This window comes from Delphinapterus leucas, chromosome 1 (assembly GCF_059928025.1).
Source record: "Delphinapterus leucas isolate spDelLeu-1000000601 "Yukka" chromosome 1, BTC_Dleu_Yukka2, whole genome shotgun sequence".
NCBI classification, from domain to species: domain Eukaryota; kingdom Metazoa; phylum Chordata; class Mammalia; order Artiodactyla; family Monodontidae; genus Delphinapterus; species Delphinapterus leucas.
Window position 1 is genome coordinate 63657808 of NC_143129.1, and position 13922 is coordinate 63671729.

General features: G+C 38.3%; 1 protein-coding gene across 1 annotated transcript in view; it reads right to left on the reverse strand.

Annotated features, from left to right (window-relative positions):
• The window catches only part of DNM3 (dynamin 3), a 545828-nt gene that overhangs the window by 249047 nt on the left and 282859 nt on the right, over positions 1–13922 (reverse strand). The window contains exon 14 of the mRNA XM_089911124.1: positions 891–1004. Within this exon, the coding sequence (XP_089767250.1) occupies positions 891–1004 (114 nt within the window). The remainder of the gene's footprint in view (positions 1–890; positions 1005–13922) is intronic.

Consider the following 13922-nt stretch of genomic DNA (forward strand, 5'->3'; position numbering starts at 1 on the left):
ATATCAAGCCAAGAGCGGAAGGACTTTTAACTCTGAAACGCGTGCCTTTTATAACCAAATACAACTGACACAATCTCACCTGTATATAGTTTTGCTATCACAGAGTATTCTTATCCAATGTTTGCATGCTGCATTATAAGCCCCCCAAATTTCTCAAGTCAGACCAGAGCTATTAAAATTTCCAAAACACTGCTTAATTTCCATCCATGCCCTCCCAAATTTACCAGTATCACTTTATAGCACTTTAATGGCTCTGTAAGACTGATTTTTTTTGTGTGTGCCTTTCTATCAGACTTAAATGAATAATAAGTCACAGGCCCAATATTATTAACATCTAACATGAACCAGAACACCATAATTATCATAATTCATGCTTTTACATAGATATCAAATTCTCAAAGAAAAAATTTATATAAACAATTATCTAGTACTCACTTGAAGACTAGTGATTTGGACATTTTCAAAAGCCTGTCATTTGAGACAGATGTCACAGCAACAATTCCAAAATACTTTATTAACTCTGCATCACTGCTATTAACTTTGCTCTTACGATGCTCTATTACCTTGAGTATTTTCAACATATTATTTAATGAAAATCGCTTTCACTATATCACTACCTTGCCATTATTACAAAGAAGGAAGTTTTCAACTACTGATCCCTAACTCCATTTCTTCAGGGAAATAAATGTGACTACAAATAAAAGATATTTGAGGGGACTATCGTAAAATTTAAAACCTATGAGGAAAAAACAGTGCTTCTTCAAACATCCCAAGCTAAGTCTTACTGAAAAAAAACCACTGGTGTCTTAAAATTGTATATCACAACACTATCAATTAATTTGAAAGAGAAACATTTTAATTTTAAAAATTCTGTCACTTCTGTGGCTCACCTCATCATCTTTGTACCAGGATAAGCTTTCAGCAGTAAGGACGAACCAGTATCCCTTAGAGCCTCCTTTCATGATGCCAATGTTGCTGATGGTTAGCCATCCCTTGCGAATCACCTTCAAGAGAGCACAGATCAGCAGAGACGTTTAATTTAACACGAGCCCATGGGGAATGCAGGTTTGCACTAAGTAAAAAACAAGATACGAGTTACAATAAGAATAGCATTGTTCCCTCAAAGCTCACCTTCTATTAAACTATTCAGAATAATATATCTTCATGGTTCCCTGGTGGCGCAGTGGTTAAGAATCTGCCTGCCAATGCAGGGGACACAGGTTCAAGCCCTGGTCCGGGAAGATCCCACATGTCACGGAGCAGTTAAGCCCACGTACCACAACTACTAAGCCTGCACTCTAGAGCCGGAGAGCCACAACTACTGAGGCCACGTGTCACAACTACTGAAGCCCGCACACCTAGAGCCTGTGCTCCGCAACAAGAGAAGCCACCTTAATGAGAGGCCTGCACACTGCAACGAAGAGTAGCCCCCGCTCGCTGCAACTAAAAAGAAAGCCCACGCACAGCAACGAAGACCAAATGCAGCCAAAAATAAATAAATAAATTTATTTTTAAAAAAACCAAAATAATATGTCTTCCAAAAGCACAGATAACCAGAGGGAAGTCTCTCCCATCAAATGAACAAAAATCAGAATCGCAGACTTGTATGGATGGTGGAAGCAGAGAGACTGAAACAGGCAGGCATAAATAAGGCAGACTAATAGGCTTGGGCCAGGCCTATTTATGGCATTGCTGCTACAATTAAAAGATATTTAGTTGACTGGACAAACAACAATAGACTCTCCATGCCCACCGTCTCTTATCCCCTTCCAGCCCACTGGCCCATTTGTTTGCCTGGTTTGCATCTCGTTAGGATTTCTACCAGAGACTGGCCACCGAATGGTGAAAAGAAAAAACAAGCCAACCAATTAGTTCCTTGTTAACAGCTCTCAATAAGCTGAATGGGGGAGAAAGCTGAAACAATAAGCTAAAATAAAAGTTTGGAGGTTTTTAATGGTCTAGGTTTATCCATCTACCTCTGGTTGTTATTTGCCAAGCTAAGAAATACATAGAGTCTTCATAAAAATATTTAAATGGCATTTAAACTTTTAAACATTAACAACTTGGAAAGAAATTACCTATAAATGGCATTTAAGTGAAAATCTGTTTTTTCTCACAGCTTTTATAAAGTTAAATTCTGTTTTCCATACGGCATAGTTTACCATCTCCTCTACACTAGATAATTTTTGTTGTCATAGAAATGAAATGTATATGGAATTGTATGATATTGTTCTAAATGTCAAAAATCACCCTATACCTACAATGTCCATTATCCTAAACATCCTGAAATATTTTTTTTAAAAATTACTTATTGAATGACTGAGTGTCACTTCCTAAAGGAAAATGAAAATAACCTAATAATAATCAGATTTTATGTTTATATTTATATTTTATTTTTCAGCTTTCTAGTTGAAGAAAGTCAATCCTAGGGAATACTGTGAAGTAAGCCAAGGTCATTATTGATCTTCCAAGCCTCTTTCCACAATCCTAGTCTCTGTCACCCTTGATTCCCTGTTTCAGTATCTCCCAGCATCACCCATTTTCCTTTTTAACTCTTTAACTTTTACAGACCTCCAGGTAGAAACCCATTCAGGCCCAGTTTAAGGCAGTTCTCTCCATTGTTCAAATTCAACTCCTTCTTAACCCTCTGCTTCAGAAAGAAGGAAACAATACTTCTCAGAGTATGGTTTCTACCAGCTAATAAAATAAAATGGTTATAATAAATAACCATTGGGATGCTTTCTAACAGTACAGATTCTTGGGATACCTATAAGTCCAAAGGAATCAGAATATGTGCATATGAAACCCAGGAATCTACATTTTAACATGTCCCAAAGTGATTCTTATTCATACTGAAGTTTGAAAGCCGTTGCATGTATACATACAATCAAAACTTCATTCGTCTTAGAGCAAATAATCTCATTTAATTTTTTAGTAAGATTGTTAGCCACACTACCAGGGCTTACAAATAGCATATTAATTATAGTACTTAATGAAAGTGTATTTACTATTTCATTCTATCAGGCATCTTTGGACAAAGAGGAAGTCTTCCAGATACTCCACAAATTGCAATAAGAAAGTCACTATTTCACCCATTGATAGAACAGGCTGGCTTTCATCAAGGAGAGCCATGAATTTAGTTCAACAAACATTTGTTAAGAACCTATCATATGTCAAGATGAAAAAGCATGATGATGCCACACCCCTGTCCTCAAGAATTTTAGTTTTGTAGGGAATGAAGATGCATAAGGAGACAATTTCAACATAACAGTGTAGTAAGAGAGGTATCCTTAGCAAGAGAAGGAGGACTGGACACAACTTAGGTAATGTTAATAGGCTTTCCTTGGAGACATGATAGCTTGAAAGAACCTGGCAGAGAATTAGAGTTAGGTCAGGAAGTAGCTCGTTTGCCTATTTATTTGTTTTCCATGAAGAAGGACAAACAAGAACAAAATATGAAAGAGCTACTTCATGCAGAAAATGTGAGGTGGGATGAAGAAATTGAGGCTGGAGAGGCAAGCGGGGTAAAGCCAGAGTCGATCCAGTTCAATAGACCACCAATTTTAATGATAAAATTTGGCAGTACCAAAATAAATTTCAAGTACACATGTAAATTTATTAAGTAGATATGACCAATGTATTACTAAACTGTGTACATCTATAGAAATACCCAAAGAAATTCTAAAGTATTATATGAAGATGAAGTAAATACTTTAAGTTTTTTATTTTGTGGGGGAAATGTATTTTATTTGTTACATTTATAACTTTACTATTGACTTCTCTGTGATACAAAGCGAGGGCACTGGCATCTATATATATATATATATATATATATATATTCAATACTAATAAATCTTAACTGTTTCCTTATTTTCTAGATAAAATATGTATGTAGATGTTCTACTATATCCTCCTGCATTCCAGCGAATTTTGCATGCTCCCTGAGACAAACTAGGTTATGTAAGCTATTGCAATAAACCAAGTGAGACATGAACAAGGTGTGAAGTAAAGCCACGAGCAGAAAGCATGAAAATAAATAAACCTACTGGAGAAACACCTAGGAGACAAAATCAATAGGACTTATGACTGGATGAAAGGGAGATTAGTGAAGGTAAAGACTAGAACTGCATTGTACAGTAGCCACTAGCCACATATTGTTATTGAGCCCTAGTAACTAGTTTAAACTCTGATGTGTGGTAAGTGTAAAATGCACACTGGATTTTGAAAACTTGGTACAAAAGAAATGTAAAATATCTATTAAATGGTTGGTTTTTTTTCTTTTTTTGCGGTATGCGGGCCTCTCACTGTTGTGGCCTCTCCCGTTGCAGAGCACAGGCTCCGGACGCACAGGCTTAGTGGCCATGGCTCACAGGCCTAGCCATTCCGCGGCATGTGGGATCTTCCCGGACTGGGGCACGAACCCGTGTCCCCTGCATCAGCAGGCGGACTCTCAACCACTGCGCCACCAGGGAAGCCCTATTAAATGTTTTAAAATGATAATATTTTAGATACATTGGGTTAAATAAAATCTATTCTTAATATTCATTTCACTTGACTCATTTTATTTTTTAATGTGGTTACCAGAAAATTTTTATATTACACATGTGGCTTACATTATATTTTTATTGGACATTGTGCTGTTCTAGAATGATTCTGAAACTCATGGGGCTACCAAATCAGAAGGAATAGAGAAAGAGAACCAAGTTTTAGAAGTAGGGGAGTTGATAATGAATTCAGCCAAGGCCATGTTGAATCTGAGGTACCTGTGGGAGACACACATAGACGTGACCTGACCTCTGAAGCAAAATGGAAATGTTAGGACTGGACATGCAGACTTGCAAGTCATCAGCATATATACATAGGTGGCAGTTAAAACTGTGTGAAAAAGCAGTGGCTCACAGTGGAAATCCTGGGGAAAAGACCAACTTTTAAGAGGTGGTCAGGAATGTCAGAAAAATAAGAGCAGTGAGGTTATGGAAGCCAAAGGCAAGGGGAATTTCAAGGAATGTGCCATTGGGAGTGTCAGGTTCAACACAGAAAGGGACATATAAAGTGCAATGCAGACATCATAGTGTCTTTAGCTATGCAAGTTGAAGTGAGGTGGCGGGATAAGTCAGAGTTCACTGGGTTGAAAAGTGAATGGGAAGTGAAAAATGGAGACAATGACTAAAGAGAGCTCTTTACAGAGGAGGATGAAAGCCAGTTAAAACCAGAAGAGACACAGGGCCAAAAGAGGTGCTTTTGTCATTGCTTTTGTTGCTGCTGCTGCTGCTGTTGTTTTTTGGTTTGGGGATGTTTTTTTTAGTATAGGCAAGAATCGAGCATATTTATTGCTTGAGGAGAACTAATAGTACAGAGTAAGAGGTTGGTGATATAGAAAAATGATACAAGGACAACGAAGACGGAAATGAATGAGATGAAGAGCACAGGGAGGGGGCTGTCTTTGAACAGGAATGTGAGCCTGGGAGGTTGGAAGAATGAGGGTAGATGTAGGTTCTCTGAATGGAAAAGGGTAGAAAGTTTAGAAAGGTTATAGTTGACCTTTCCATTTCACTGGATAAGAGAATAGATAATTATCTGCAGGAGAGTGAGGCTGAGAAGTTGGAAAGAAGGTTTGAGGATAGTGTTAAGCACTGGGACAATCAGTAATTGAATGAGACAACATAACTGGAATTAGTAAAAAAAAAAAAAAAGGTTGGCAAAACACAACACTAAAAACTCCTAGAAGATAATATAGGAGAAAATCTAGAAGACCCTGGGTATGATGACACCTCTCTAGATACAATACCAAAGACACAATCTATGAAAGAAATAATTAGTAATCTGAACTCCATTAAAATTAAAAACATCTGCTCTGTAAGAGACAGTATCAAGAGAATTAGAAGACAAGCCACAGATTAACGGAAAATACTTGCAAAAGACATAATTGATAAAGGACTGTTATTCAAACATACAAGGAACTCTTAAAACTCAATAGTGAGAAAACAAACAACCCAATTAAAAAATGGGCCAAAGACTTTAACACACCTCACCAAAGATACACAGATAGCAAATAAGCATATGAAAAATGCTCAATATCACGTCATCAGGGAAATGAAAACTAAAACTACGAGATACCACTACACACCTATTAGAATGGCCAAAATCTGAAACACTAACAACACCAAATGCTGCTGAGGATGTAGAACAGCAGGAACTTATATACATTGCTGGTGGGAATGCAAAATGGCACAAACACTTTGCAAGACAGTTTGGTGCTTCCTTACAAAACTAAATGTACACTTCCCATGTGATCCTTGGTATTCACAATCACAATCCTTGGTATTCACCTAAAGGAGCTGAAAACTTAGGTACATATATGCATGTTTATAACAGCTTCATTCATAATTTCCAAAACTTGGTAGCAACTGAGATGTCCTTCAGTAGATGAATGGGTAAGTAAACCATGGTTCATCCAGATAATGGAATATTATTCAGCACTAAAAAGAAATTAGCTATCAAGCCATAAAAAGACATGGTGGAATCTTAAATGCATATTACTAAGTGAAAGAAGCCAATCTGAAAAGCCTACATTCTGTGTGATTCCAACGATATGACATTCTGGAAAAGGCAAAACTATGGAGACTTTAGATCAGTAGTTGTCAAGGGTGGGGTAGGGAAAGGGAAAGATAAGTAGGCAGAGCATATAGGATTTTTAGGGTACTGAAAATACTCTGATATTATATGGATACATTATACTTTTTTCCAACCTAAAGAATGTACAATACCAAGAGTGAACCCTAAGGTAAACTATGGACTTTGGTGATTATGATGTGTCAATGTAGGTTCATCTTTGGTTTTAAAAAAAAATGTACCACTCTGATGAGTGATGTTGATAACAGGGGAGGTTATGCACGTGTCGGGGCAGGGGGAAGATGAAGAATCTCTGTACCTGCCTCTCAATTTTGTCGTAAACCTAAAACTGCTCTAAAAACATAAGGTCTTAAAAATAATGGCTGGAAGCTAAGAATGAAGTCCATAACTTGCAGGGACACAATCAATATAGTTGCATTATTGCCTCTAGCAACATTCTGCACACTCGACATAGAAAAAGAGAAGGTAAGTGGGAACTGATCCAGGGCTCTGGACCCAAGTGACCTAAGTACCTGGGTGTAAAGATGTTGAAGGTTTGGGGCAAGAGAGTAATTTGGGTGATCATCCATTTAATCTAGGCCAGGCAGAGAAATGAGGCCAGGAGGGGGCTAATAGAGAGGCAGAAAATGCAAGAAAAAAAAATGTCAGCTACTATGTAGATAAAGGCAAGAATAGAGTTTGGGGAATTTAAGAGGATGTGAAGCAATAAACTGCCTGATCTTATTGGCACCACTGGATTCACCTCTCAAAGATGCAACACTATTTCTAGAAGTATTGAACGTTATAGCCAAAATAGATATTTATTAAATATCATTTAGTCCAGCGAATATAGTCAAGTAAGCTATATGGAAATTATGAGCTACTAATAACATTTAAAATGAAATTTGCAAAGAATTGACATAAAAAGTAATTAGAAGAGATTATTACATTCTATGACATTAGTCATTTTAATTGCAATAGGCTTTCTCACTTAGAGAGAAAAAGAGGATTACAGCTGCCGTGCTGTGAGTACACATGGCCTAGATCCCTTCATAGGAATCCATGGAAGTGTGTTCAGCACTGAAAGCTGTCAGCAAGTAGCTGTCATAAAAAAGTTTAAGAAGCTCTGGTCCAATCCCAACCCCTCCTGGGGGAAAAAAAGAAGCATATTTGCCAAAAATGGACTTTTTTCCCCAATGACAAACAGCTCAAAATAAGAATTAAGAAAAAATAATTCCTAATGTACTTTTTCACAGAAGAATTGAGGGAGAGAGAAATCACAAAATCAAGGAGAAACAGTGGAACAAAATAAGAAAAGGCAAGCACTAAGGAAAAATGATCAGAACACAAGAGATAACAAAACTAAAGGGGGGACTTCCCTGGTGGTTCAGTGGCTAAGACTCTGCACTCCCAATGCAGGGGGCCAGAGTTTGATCCCTGGTCAGGGAACTAGATCCCACATGCCGCAACTAAAGACCCCACATGCCACAACAAACATCCCACACGTGGCAACGAAGATCCTGCGTGACACAACTAAGAACCAGCACGGCCAAATAAATAAATAAATGAATATTTTAAAAACAAAAAAGAAAGAATACTAAGGGGAAATTAATATAACGAAACAAAGGAAAGTAGGGAGAAAGAGAAGGCAAAGACTAAATAATAAAATTTGAAAAGAATGTTAAGCCAAATGTGATTGATTATAGTCTCTTCATAGAGAAAGATATGTTAATTTTATATTCAAATCTAAAATTCCCAAAATAAATCCATCAACATTTAGTACAATAGCCATTTACAGCCTCTTAGTGTTTGAATGCCAAATTCTGTCTTGAGTGTCCAAGTGAACAAGAGCATAATTATATGACTGGAAGGGACCTTGAGAGCTGAAAGACCATGTCTTACTTGTAAGGCTTGAGGCAAACCAGTTTTTAATATGTATTGCTGTAAATATCACCCAAGCTTCTTTTGCCAGATATAGATACTTTGAAAGTGGAATAGGGAGAGTGGAGTAGCTCAGCCTCTCCCCTTAAAGGCAAGCCTATTCTAGAGAGTATATGTTCTAGTTAGGTCCTCCACACTATGAAAAGTCAGGCCTTCTCAGGCTTGGCAAAACCTGTATGTCAGGGACAAATTCAGACTTCAACATCTGGCCAGCACACTGGATCATAAAATTAATACACAGACAAGGAATAAAATTATGGGAAGAAAACAGTACATGTGGAAAAGTTCTAATGTGGCCAAAGCTTTGGGCCTTGAACTTTGTGAGCAGGGCATTTTGACCTTGGCCTTATTTATGGTAGACCATACAAGTTTTTCTCAGGTTTGCAGCTGGCTTTTAACTGTTGCAGCCTGTGTGTGGAATTTGTAACCACAGACTATTTGATATTTTGATCTTGGTAGATTACAAAAGGCTTTAACCATAGGTGAGTAGCTGCTTCTATAAAGGTAAAGTTCACACACCACAGGGCTGACGTTGGTGGATCTGCAGAGCTGCATAGGCTCAGCAAGGGCACAGGCCAGGCAGGTCACTCAGCTGGTTGGGAGGGACCTACCTTTGCGAGCACAGGCATCCACAGGAAATAGGCTGCTTATCCTTGAATTTGGCCAGCAGAGATTTTCCTAAACAGGTGTGCCTGGGGCAAGAGTTCAACTATAGGGAGAAAAGTCTTTCTAAATACAGGCCTGGTAGGCCTCAGGAGGGAGAATTAGATTTACTATGTTTAAACTGTAAGGCAACTGAGGTCCATATGTATATCACAGAGCACTCTTGAGGTTCTAGGTTTATTTTATTAGGTGGGAAGGAGGAAGGGTTAGATTAGCTGCCCTTAGTGCCATACTTTACCCTGGATCAGGGCAAGAAGTGAACTGTGGAGAGCTATACTTAACTTGTGTTGCTTACTGACAGACTCAAGAGTCAATCCCACCTCCCACCCCAGCACATGTTTTCAAACTCTCTCTGGATTATATAAGCAGGAGAAAGTTTCCTTAGGAGGCCCAGGCTTCTAGATGATGAAATGATGTAACAAGAGACAGAAAGAGAAACACAAAAGCAAAAGGGAAGTAAAAATTACAAGGTTTTGAATATGCTGCACAGGAGAGGAAGGTAACTCAGACAAGACCTGGTGACTGGGGCTGCCATGGCTGCAAAGTGCTAAACTTTGCAATAGCAATGTTTCAAGTGTTTTTCTCCAAGACTGGATAGATGGATGGCTTTCCCCCTTTATGGTAAGTGCATAGTGGCAAAATTAACCTCTTAGGGAGAGATTTCCCCCAATAAATTTATAGGTTCACAAACTAGAAAAAACTGCTTGACGGCCAGGTAGGGCTAAAACCAGGCTCTGTCTGCCCTCTCTCATTCATACCTCTGAATGTTTGCTATAGTAGGTGGCTATATCTAGGAAAAGGGTCTGGGAACATAGTGTAGCCTAAAGACTAGGGAGTCTATTTGTCTTATTAAATTTGGTTGCTGTGGAGCTGGTGCTGGGATTATCTTTTGTGTCCCACTCTTTGCTTTATTCATGAAGTAAGGAACACAAGAGATTATTTCAACTTCCAAAGCCCAGAAGGAACAACCCATTCTTATGGAGGCCAGCTCAGAGTATACAGCTGCTAAAAGAACCCCAACTCCACCTGGACAAGAGAACCACTTTGGCTGAAACCCAGAAAGTAAGAATTGGGGGAGGACTTTAATTTGATGTTCCACAAGTATCTTAGACATTGCAAATTCCTTTGGAAATGTAATCTTTGGACTTTAATTTCTGAGAATTCCATAGTATGAGGGGGTTCATAGTCACATTGAGGACACATCTATTTTCTTGACATTTTATTACTGGGTGTAATGTATTAGACTATATTAATGATGTCATGTGATCATTGCAGAATCTCTGATAGGCTAGGGGAACAAAATGGCTGCATGTAATTTGAAACAGGAAATAAAATAGGGAGGAAACATGACTGGGGAACAAACCAACCTTGGAGTGAATTTTATCGATGCACTATTCGGACCCATCTGAGAGCCCTCTATCCAGTAGTGGCCCTAGCAGGATGCCCAAAGGAGCCATGATTAGCTTTGGAGGAGAGGCTTCTAGACGGTAGGAGCAGGACTGATAGACTGTTAATCTCTTCCCCCAAAGCGGTCTAGCGGCACCTCTAGTTAACCACTAACTTAATGATTAAACTCAATGAAATAAAAAGTGGAGGAAGGCTGAGGAATACTGTCAGGGGGTGGGGGATGAAGAGGCCCTCCTGTTGCTTCCTCACTCATTCCACTCGTGGAACAGGAAAGTGACTTCTCAGACCAGTAAATCTAGAAGGATAAATAGAGAAGTGTAGTCCAGGGCCATTCCCTCCCCCATCCTCTCCCCTATTCAACTTGAGAGCTAGCCTGCCCACAGACAGCACACACTCTGAGGAAGAAAGGGGTTCATGCCTGCAGTTTTAAAAGATAAGTTTAATTCAGGAAAGTGTTCAAAGGTTTTTCTCCCCTAAGACACTTGATAAGTCAACCAACCAATATGCACTGAATGCCTATGATGGACCAGGCACTGTGCTAGGTGCTCTGCCCATTTTATCACAAATGAGAGCAACCATAACTATGCACAGTGGGCTGACATAATGTGAAAAATAGATTTTCATATCCATTGAACTTATGATTGGGATAAAGAAGCTGTGAAAACAAACAAGGTAAAGCATATCCAAGGAGATTTAAAGAGTAATCAAATTAAGATACAAAATAATCAAATATTTGATGAAATATTGTTTGTTTTGTTCTTAAGACTCTATAAAATACTACTACAAATGAATTGGCTAAATGACATTTTTATGTTTGGATGTTCCTTTCATGGATTTAACTTTCTAGGAAATCAGAGCACAGAGTTTTGTAAGTATCTGAAATAGGCAAAGAATACAGTTTGACTCCATTTCTAGGAATTCAAGAAAAATAACAATAGCTAGCATTTACTAACACTACTCTGTAACAGGAGTTGTGCTAAGAGCTCCATGTGCATTATTTCTTTTAATCCACATAGTAATCCTTTGAGGGGGGATTTCCCTATGTGACAGGTAAAGGAACTACAGTCAGGCTCCTATTGCACTGCTAACAGGCTTTCTTACATTTTGCTCTGCTGTGCAGAGCACACTCAGAGGATTCAGCACCTTAGCAGCTGAATAAAATAGAGTCTCTCTGGTGGTCCGACTTCAGAGCCCTAGCCCTTAATTCACAACCCATACAAGGATGTTGGCGGCTGTACTGTTTTTAACAGCAAGCAATTGGAAACAACCTATGTTGCCAAACTGGAAACTGGTTAACAGATTATGATATACTTATCTGATGTTAAATTAAGCTGAGGACAAACACCTATGCTATGATGTGAGATAACATTTTTGCAAGGGAGTGCTAACACTGGGCAGGACTCCGGAGTCAGACCATCTGGGACAGCCTCCTAGTTCCAACACTTGCTAGCTGGATGGATGACACTGGGTAAGTCTCTTTGCCTCAATTTCCTCATACATAACATGGATAATAACACCTGTAATAGCTGTTGTGAAAAATATGAGTTAATATATGTAAAGGACTTAGATCAGTAGGTATTAGTATTATTAAATATGGTATTATTTTGGTTATATGTGTTAAGATAAGGATAGAAAAAAGACTGTAATATATACCAAAATGTCAACTGTGATTGAAAATTAGTGGCAAGATATAAAGTTATATTTATTTCCTCCTTCAATTTTCCTATATTTTCCATATTTCCCTACAATTTTCATGGTATTAAAAATGCAAATTGCCATCACATTATTGCTTGCTTTGAACAGGCGATTTCTTAAGATTCCCTTTAATGTGTAATGAACACAGCATGTTGGAAAACTGAGGCAGATTACCAATAGTCGGGTAGTGAAATAACTCCACAGCACAACAGAAAAAGAAATAGTTATGGAATATAACGTGGGAAATGATCATGATGAAAGAAGCTTGACTATTTTAAATAAGGAGCTGATTTGATTGACTGAAAATATATTAACAGTGTGCAATAAAAACTGACTGAAAATAAGAAACTGATGCTTAATATTCATATCAAATCCCCTTTTTATTTGAAGATACAGCTCCCCAAAAGATAATAACTTTTTGGTTTGTCTGTAAAAATCAACCTTTACCTTAAAACACTGGTATAAGTTTAAATCCTAACCACATAAATAAAATTTTATAGGTTAAGTAGAATTCTAAGTTATTTTTTTCGTAAAATAACCTCACCAGGTAACACAAGGAGCCTCCTTCCCACTTTATTTTGGACCACCCCAATCTACAAGGACTACCTCTATGGTGCCTCCATCAGCTTCCATGCATTCTGTCCCATAAAAGTACCTGAAACCCTTTCCATCGAGTCTCTTCCAGAACATTAGCCCATGCTCACATAATGAGTACGTTTTTCATGCCTCTATGGCTCACTAAGCTATTATATTATCTTGATTCTCAAAATTACTCCTGAGGAATTTCTTCCCCTCTCCTTGTTTCCCAGAATTCTCCCAACTGCCTGTTTATGCATTATTTCTGCCACATGCACAGCTATTTCTGAAGAATTCACTAAGAATGAGCTGTTTATTCTCAGAATTTACTCACCTAAACCTCTACAAGATCCAGGCCATTAACCATGATGAAAATCAGGGCTCTACTTTTTTCACTTTTTTCCTGTGTATCTTTTCCATGTGCAGAGCTTCCTTTGAAGTTAATGGGAACCCTCCATGTGGAAGAGATTCCAAATGATACAAAACAGAATGAGAACTAAGCTTGTCATCTATTTCTCACATTCAAGGACAAAAATACACACACATACAAAGGAAAAGATACCACATAATTAGCAAGCTCTGAGTAGAATCTGGATATTTTACTAAAAATAATCCAGAGAGCTTCTTTAAGAGAGAAAGGAAAAGCACGTTAGTCATTATTTATTATAAAATTAGTGAGTACCTGATATATGTCAGGCAGCACACTAAAACTACAAGGATAAACAAAAACCAAAACAAAAAGCAGCCCAGTCCCTGAACTTCATGGAGCTTACGGACAAATGGCGGAATAGACACTAAGCAAAGACGCACACAAATAAATACAGAATTACTGCTGTGGCTGGTGCAGCTGCCGAGAAGTGGTTCAGTGCGTTAACAGAGCTCTGACCTGCATCGGGTATGTGAGGAGGCCTCCTTGAAGACTTTAGCACTTGCACTAACATGAAGGGTGTGGGCCAGGAGTAGGGATGGGATGGTCATAGCACAGAAAGCAAGAATGGGCCTTATGCAGGATAAGCCTGGAGAGGAGG